The 8,562-nt window shown below is 35.3% G+C and overlaps 1 protein-coding gene across 1 annotated transcript in view; it reads right to left on the minus strand.

Moving 5' to 3' along the window:
- Positions 1-771: 771 nt before the first annotated feature.
- The window catches only part of PNPT1 (polyribonucleotide nucleotidyltransferase 1), a 19,918-nt gene continuing 12,127 nt past the window's right edge, over positions 772-8,562 (minus strand). Inside the window, exons 21-28 of the mRNA XM_009288462.1 lie at positions 7,115-7,198; positions 6,544-6,627; positions 4,383-4,489; positions 4,247-4,302; positions 3,598-3,676; positions 3,115-3,162; positions 2,601-2,759; positions 772-1,805 (exon numbers count right to left, since the gene is read on the minus strand). Of these exons, the coding sequence (XP_009286737.1) occupies positions 2,604-2,759; positions 3,115-3,162; positions 3,598-3,676; positions 4,247-4,302; positions 4,383-4,489; positions 6,544-6,627; positions 7,115-7,198 (614 nt within the window). The 3' untranslated portion in view covers positions 772-1,805; positions 2,601-2,603. The remainder of the gene's footprint in view (positions 1,806-2,600; positions 2,760-3,114; positions 3,163-3,597; positions 3,677-4,246; positions 4,303-4,382; positions 4,490-6,543; positions 6,628-7,114; positions 7,199-8,562) is intronic.

The following is an 8,562-nucleotide window of genomic DNA, read 5'->3' on the forward strand; positions in this document are numbered from 1 at the left end:
GATTTACTGAGACCACCACCTGTCACACAAATCATTAATACTTCTGTTACTGCAGGCAAGAAAATACCTTTACAGGAAAGAATGGGATTCTTTTGGATCCTAAATCATTGATTTTCACAGATTGAAATGCAAGCATCCTACTGGTAATGTGCTAGCTAAAAAAAAAAAAAAAAGAGCTTCTAAAGTTAGTATTTTACGTAGTATTTTAGTAACTAGAGCATCCATCTGTTCTACTACAAGAAGGAGCCTTACAGAAATTATTCTACAATGAAAGAAGCTAAACCTTGGAAAACCACTTAGATTTGGGGAGGTCATTTCTGAGAACAGTTATGAGAAATGGAAACATTTGAGCTTCTGTTTAGGGACTTTAACAATTGCCTATGTTATTTCATTAACACTAGCTAGGATATGTAACAAACCAGGTATCAGTCAATTAAGTCATAGTAAGCAAGGACATTAGAATTCTTACTAAGAAATAATGGAATACAGTCCTCAAAGACGAGGAAAAGATTGCTAAGGAAAACTTTTTCAATCTTACATGATGAAAGACAGACAGACAACTACAAAGAAGTGGGCCAGTCATTTCTTTCTTCTTTAATATTTTAACTTAGAGTGAAAAAAAAAAGAAGTCAATTAAGTCATAGTAAGCAAGGACATTAGAATTCTTACTAAGAAATAATGGAATACAGTCCTCAAAGACGAGGAAAAGATTGCTAAGGAAAACTTTTTCAATCTTACATGATGAAAGACAGACAGACAACTACAAAGAAGTGGGCCAGTCATTTCTTTCTTCTTTAATATTTTAACTTAGAGTGAAAAAAAAAAGAATGAGCAATTTTTACTGTACATTCACATTTCTCCTCCCCCCAGTGCTTTGTTTCTTCTTTCAGGAGGCTCAGAGCCCACTTGATTTTCTTATTAGGTCTACATACAAATTGGTGAACATCAGAAGGCACACCTCTGACTTTCAAAGTCTGCTTCTCTACTGTGAGATACAAGCAGTTCTTGTGAGCCTCTGGGCAACGTTTTGAAGTCTAAAAGAGACCAGTGAACCCACTGCTGGAACATAATCAATAGAGGAATTCTGACACTCTTAAGGAGGGTGTTTTAGGGGGAAGATTTTTCACATCAATTGTTTCGTCCAAAACAATTATTTTAATCTTAATGTTTTAATTATATATTTTAAAATTCAGCGTTAACAAACCCAGATAATAAACCATGTTTCAGCCAGGTTCTTTGTTTTGTCTCCCTTCTGCTCAGATATTTTAGCAAGTCTGAACCCTATGACAGTTATTGATGTATTTATCTGAAAAACAGTCAATCATGTTAAAGGTGATACTTCTAAGTCTGTATGTTTTGCTCGACATTTCAATCTTGTACACTGAAAAGCCAGTAAAACTTCGGGCAAGCATGCCTCTCAACCAAGTATACAGGATAACTCCTTCTCCTGGGAAATAACTGTTAAATACTTGCTTCTCATCTTCACATTTTTATTTTGAGATGATAGTGAGAAGAATCTAAAGCACTGAAATGTAATCTGCTCTTCAGTCTATACAATTCCATGTTCTTAGATTCTCATCTCACCCTTGCTACATAAGATAAGAGCATTGGTTGTTTCTGTTTTTATTTTAAAAGAGTTTTTAATCAATTTGAAGACTTTGAAGTTCTACATCACCTTTAAGCATAAATAGTGTCTATTTTAAAAATATGATTCACTACCATCCACCTGCAGCTTTTTGCAAAGACATCTACAGATTCTAGCAAAAAGGTCGCTTGTATTTCCATGAACTAGCACGCCTTTTTTCCTGAAAGAGAGAGAAAATACTCTGTAGCCAACTAATTATATCAAGGCATGAAATTCAAAAACATTTGTTAAAAAAATATTTCTTCAGTGAATTTTAATTTCTTCTAGTGTTGTTAATGATTCCTAGAAGATTGCCACAGATTGCCTTAAGTTATCAGTGGTGCATTGCATTTTTATTTGCCAATCTCATTGTGTAACTGCTCTTGATTTTAATATCAGACACCTTCCTGTTCTAGTAGCTTCCTAAGGAAGAAAAAGCCATACACAACAGTTTTGGGAAAAGTTTAAGCATAAGTCTATTGACAGTCAAATACATGCTGGGAAACTAGTTCTAAGGAAGAGCTTTGGACATTCCATTAATTGACCGAAATTGACTGAGAAGTCTCCACTAATTGTCTCAAAACTTTCAAGAAAGCAGCTTATTTTTTTTTCTTCTCTTCCCCACCCTGCTTTTTTTTTTTCTTTAAAAAAAATGGTGGCAAGGTAAAGAAGAGGGAATGCTTACATAGATGTTGTAGATTAACAAGTAAGTTTGTTTTGAAGGAAGTAGGCTGCCTAGGATGCCTGAAACTGCCAAGGCATTTGAACCAATTTTACAGTATCAAGCTCTTTACAACTGCAGCACATGAAAGGGCAGTTGCTAACTTACAACATGCTGCAACATAACTGGCAAGCAGTATTTGCACACCACTGAAGGGTAACTGTATGATATAAAAACCAGATTGATATAATTCTTTACAACAGTTGTAAAGAAAGTGCAGTACTGAGTCATCTTAAGTTATTCCTATGGCCTTACCTGTCACTGGGATGAAGTAGATGACTGTGGAACAGCACCTCCCAGGACAATACTGTTTTTGTCAGTTAGGGTTTTAAGCACAGTTGTGGCTGGTGACTGGAGAATTTTACGCGAAAGCCTCATTCTACCATCAGTCGGATCACGTCCAAAGTATTTAACCTGTTAAGAAAACAAACCACTTTAAGACTGACCAACTTAAAGAGCTGGAAATATCATTTTCCTTAAAAGGTGGTGTTTTGCTTTGTGGGTGCCCCCCCCCGGTTTGATGCTAGAAAAAACACAAAAAAAAAAGACCCCCCTGAGCCTATATTGCTGCCAAATTAATATGGTGCCTAGATAGCAAGAGTATGACACTAAGTAAATCTAATTTAAAATGATCAGGCCCTTAACCAGCACAGAAAGGGAATCTGATATGGCAAAATATTTTCTTCATAAACACAAAATAAATTATTCACTCAAATTCTAAAATAGGAACAGCAGTTTGTTAGCATTTTAAAGTTAAAAAAAAAGTTACCTGAATTTCTTGTCCAACTTCTAATCCCAGGGCACTAGGATGTTTAATCTAGAACACAGTGTTTTTTCAGAAAAATTTATTTCAGTGTGATTAATTTTGTAAGGTTAGTTATAAGCGTTCCTTCTTTTAGGGATTCTTCATGCTACACTTCAGACAATCACAGTGGCTCAAACTACTTTACAAACAAACAGGTTTCTAAATGTTACATAGAAAAGGGTATTGCAGATCTAAAGAACTTGCTGATGTGCATAAAAGTATAAACAGTAGGATTGTAGCAGGCATATAGTTAGATTGTTTGCAGCTTTAAGTACAGGGCAAGCAGAGGTTAAACAAAAAGGTGCCGCTAATCTTAACACAGCTTTTAACATGAAAACGGACTCTAGAACAACAGTATGCGTGTTACACCTAATGCAGACTGTTTAGTGAGAATCAATTAAAAACAAATATAAGCATCTAGTTTATACTTGTTTAAGCATGTATTACCTTTCTTTGATCAAGTTGTGAATTATGAAGTAACACTGGTGTCATGTTTGGATACAATTTTACCATCACTCCAGAATCTCTGCAACAGAAAACAGCATGGTTATTTCAAAATACCTTGATAGAAGTCTGTATATATTTTTACTCTGCATATTGACCCCAAAGCAAGCATTAGTAAACTCTTCATAAACAAGATTTTACCCCTCCCTTTTTAAAACTCTTACATCAACCATAACATGTCCAGTCGTTTTTCCTTAATTGAAAGTGGGTGGAAATTACTTATTTCAGGACAGCATATTTCAGTAATAAGTACGTCCAAAAAGTGCATGTAATTTCAATCCAATATTTGTCTTGCAAAAAAGGATAAAGCAAATTCTTACCATCTCTCTCAGATACAAAGATGAAAAGAGGCCTTAAGTTTTACAATTTATAGAGACATTTTAATAACTAAACAAGCAGCAAAAATAAACAGCCTTATTAAAAAACAGAATAATATTTTCAACAGAAAATATCAGGAATGATGCAGGTGCCAATGTCACCAGCATTAAGTTTGGCATCCTTTAAAAATCAATTATTTTACATCATATTTAGGTATCAGGAATGTAGCTATGTAAAACTAATTTCTACTTCGACTCCAGAACACTTTTCATACCTTATTTCAGTTATCGTGGCTGTATAAACTGCACCAAATTCCAAATTAACTTCCTGCTGTAGGGGGAAAAAAGAAAACAGTAAGACATAAATTCACAAAATGCAAACTGAAAAAGCTAACAAAAGTCTGTCCTTACATCGTCTTTGCAGATTTCACGGATAAATTCTCTTGCTTCATGCATAGCACTAGGTGTGGGGGCAAACACAGAATACGTCTCTTCATCCAGATGACTTACAGTTACGCCTTGGAAAGAGAATTTAGTGAGAGGATTTAGGTGAACATTGGCTACTGTTTCAGCAAGCAGAAAATTTACATTCAGGAAAGACTTGCATAGAGCAAAATTATTTTGCACAGACTCATTAAGATCTCCAAGTCCTAATCATTTCAAATATTCTTCTTCAGATTAGGCATTGGACAGCTTTGCATGCAACTGAATGGAAACCATGTTACAGGTACGCTTGCCAAATACCTGGAAAAACTTGTGCTCCATATGGGACCATTCACATTTGCAAAATTATTATTATAATCCTTTTGTGACAGGAAGAAAGTCTTGAAATAATTTTGCTTTTATGAATAAATCTCAGCTTCTACAAATGAATTTCGTAAGAAATTTTTAATAAAACTATAGCTTTCATTAATAGCTGATAAAAATTGAAGTGTTTCACAGCTAGAACACAGTACGGTTGCATGCTAAAATTCTCTGCACCTGTAGACTAGTTTTCTGGCCAAGAGACTGCATAGGCTTGCAACCAAAGGGAAGTATGATTTGTCCTTCTTTTCTCCACCCCAATCCCCTGAGAAGTACTAATCAAGCTAGCTAGAGAGTTAAAAGAGTTTCAAGTCCAAAGCAGCTGAAGCAAAACATCTACTTGATACACTATAGACATCAGCCTTTTTTAAACGTTAGCTTTCTAAAAGTAGTGAACAAGTTTTACTATATTAAGCAATTAAGGGAAGAATTTGCATTTACAAAGAAGTGCTCATAAAAGAAATCTGATGTATTTAATAATATCACAGCAGAAACTCACGTCTGCTACCATGGCTGACTATTGGTTGAATATTACCTTCATCGCGTTGGAGAGATGGTAATGGTGGGCTATGTCTAGTTTCACTTCTTTGAGTCATTTGGACAAAGCTTTTTAATAGTGTAGCCTCTCGGAAATACTTAACACTTCACAAATTCCGTTCATTCACTTCTAAGGGCAACCACAACATCAAGCTATAGGCCTAATTCCAAATGACCTGTCAGTCTGCATTTATCTCAACCAAAGCATCAATTGCCCTGTTTAGGAAATGGTAATGAAAAAGGCATCAACTTTGAATTTGGCACTTAAGGCCAAGGCAGGACAAACCACTTTGTAAAGAAATAAAATTAATTTATTCCAAGAAATGTAACAAGGTCAGGAAACTTTTGTCACACTACTCGCTACCAGTTTAAGCCCCAGTACAGGTCACTCCTACAATGTGATAGTGAGGTGGATTTCTAACATATGCCAGCATGTTAACAGTGTATACTAGCTCTTCACAGAATCCTAGGAAAACAGTCGATGAGCACTGTAGGAAGGAGCTCAATGTCCCCTCTTAACCACAGCAAAAAAGCTTTAGTTTATAGAAAGGGAAGCTGCATAGATTTGATCTACACTTCAGCATATTTGTGATCAGACTTGCTTGACTTCACATCTTTCATTCAACACTATCTGCAATACTGTCCCTAGGTGAACCTTTAATTGCCTCTTATATAAGCCCTGAAAAACACCATCACATGTGCACCAAACTTCTGGGAATTCCTGCTGCAAGACAAACTGCAAGTACTTTCACAGAGAGAATCTACACAACTAAGTGCAGCTGAAGTGAGCTTCACCTAGCTCTTCAAGACACATGCATCTCTTAGCAAGATATAGTACAGACTCAGTATGCACTGCGTATTGGAACAGCTAAACATGCAAGTCTGAAAACAAAGGCAAATACTGTTTACAGTCTGCAGCATAAAGCACAAATTAAAAAGTACCCTTTCCTCTTAATAGTTCTTCCTATCTACTTATTAGGTTGTTGCTGCTGATGCACAAATACCAGTTTTATGGAGGTGGTCTACAGAACAATTTGGGAAGTTTCAGTTTAGCTACTTATAGTTTCTGAAAGGGCATAAAGATAGTATTAAGATTCAGCAATAGCTGTGCTAGTAATACCTGTGCTACCAAGATCCACTAATTAAAACTCCACACTAGTAATTTTCGTATAGAGAAGAGAAGCTAATAACACATTAGGATAAATTACCACAGGAAGCAAGAATGTCTTACCAGTCTGTGCTTGAAGTTTTTTCAAATTATAGGCCCCAGGACCAATGAATCTTAACCTTTTTGATAATGGAACATGGATAGTTTCTGAAAGAACATTTAAAAATACTTTGAAATGCTAAATATAATAATCTTGAAAGCTATCACAAAAAAAAGTCACATCCATTTAGGTTTTAATCTTCTAGAGCTACTTGTATTATTTGCTGAACATTGATGTAATTTCAGTTATTTCAATTCTTAAATGTAAATGTAGAATACAAATACTTTGATGAGTATAAATTACCTTAAGCCATACCAATACTGACATCTATATCCATTCTGATTTTGAGAATTTCACGTAACTTCAGTTTAATTCTGTTTTCTGGTGTACAGCGAAATAGTACAGTGCTGCCCCACATGGCAATCAGAAATAAAAATTCACCTCAAAAAACCCAAAGAAAAAATAACCCCAAGAAGCAGGGGCAGAAATATATAACAAACATTCATTAAAATAAAGCTGTTTTAAGCAGCAGCTTATTTTTAAAAAGATAATTATGTAAGATATGCATTCTTGTCAACATACAACTAACATTACCTACAACTGGTCCACTTTCTTTTCTGTTAGGTCTGGGTTTTGCCAGCGTTTGGTTCATAATTTGTAGAATCTCCCTCTTTGCAGCTGTGGGGGTTGGGGGGGGAAGGGGAGGAAGAAAAGTTTTGTATAAGATTAAAATAAATTTATGCAGTTTTTGTTATGAAGTAGATAAACATCCGTTCATAAAATCTGCCTCCTGCCTAACGTGAGAATTTATCATGGTAACTTAACACATTTCAGGTGGCACATGTTTGTTGCAGTACAACATTCTGCTCTGTGTATACAAAACCTATGCCTTCAGCACATTTATTGTTTTTATGCAGCCTAGAACATTACATACAGTTCTGTTTCGGTGTATTATTTAAATAAATCAGAGTGCTGATAAGAGCAACACAGTGTAGCTTTGATTAGTTAAGTTATGATACACTGGCCTGGAAATTTAGCTGAGCTGCTTGAAGTGATACACTATTGAATAGGAATTACTAGTTCTTACATTTTAATAAGGGTTTTCTTACTAAAATCTTGCTATTACAATCAAGTTGAAAATTTTCTCTTACAACTAGTTAAATCCTTAAAGCTTGTAGCTTCAGTTTTTCATATGGCTCAAGAATATTTTAGCTGTGCACGTCAGAATACAGACAGCAGTGAATTTCAATAGTAAATATAGCTGAATTTATGGTAAATGACAAATAGTTTGCTGTTCTTTTTATAACATTATTCTGTTGGATTAAAAAAAGTCATGTAATAGGATGTTTGTGTGTCAGTCCACATCCATTTTGGTGTTATGGTAACATTTTACATATTTAACTAGCAACAGATGCCTCCTCCCTCTCCCAACTTTCACCAATCAAAAACAACCCAGAGTTTCGGCGCACAAAGCTGCACTTCAGCCTTTACTACCTCTATTATTCATAGGGTATCGAGCTGCTAGATCTTAACCATGAACTCCCTGAGGTGACACGGACTTTTACTTAAGTTCTAAGAACTTGCTGCTCAAGAGACATTCAAAAATTCAGCTGAAGTTACTTTAAAGTTAGCTTGGAGCTTATTTTTAACAAGCCTTTTTACTGATTTATTGCACAGCAAAGAGCAAATCTTTTCCTCCCCAACTCACCACATATGGTTGGTGAACACAGTAATGACAAAACACAGTATGACAAAAATTTTATAAAATGACATGGCTTAGTAGTATCGTACTTGCATCAGTCAAATCCAAAATACTACATGTAATATTTCACAATATATTCCTCTACCTTGAGGTTGCTCTTTTGTATAAGTTCCCTCCCTCCCCACTTTGCTATGCCACTAATTTTATTGCAGTTTTTCAAAACAAGTTGCCCGTTGTACTCAACTGGTGACCATTAGTATCACACAATTTTTGTTCTGTTTTAATAAAAAGTAACATCCAGGAGCAGCAGCCGCTTTCACTGCCACTATGTACAGTAATA

This window comes from Aptenodytes forsteri, unplaced genomic scaffold (assembly GCF_000699145.1).
Source record: "Aptenodytes forsteri isolate BGI_AS27 unplaced genomic scaffold, ASM69914v1 Scaffold185, whole genome shotgun sequence".
NCBI classification, from domain to species: domain Eukaryota; kingdom Metazoa; phylum Chordata; class Aves; order Sphenisciformes; family Spheniscidae; genus Aptenodytes; species Aptenodytes forsteri.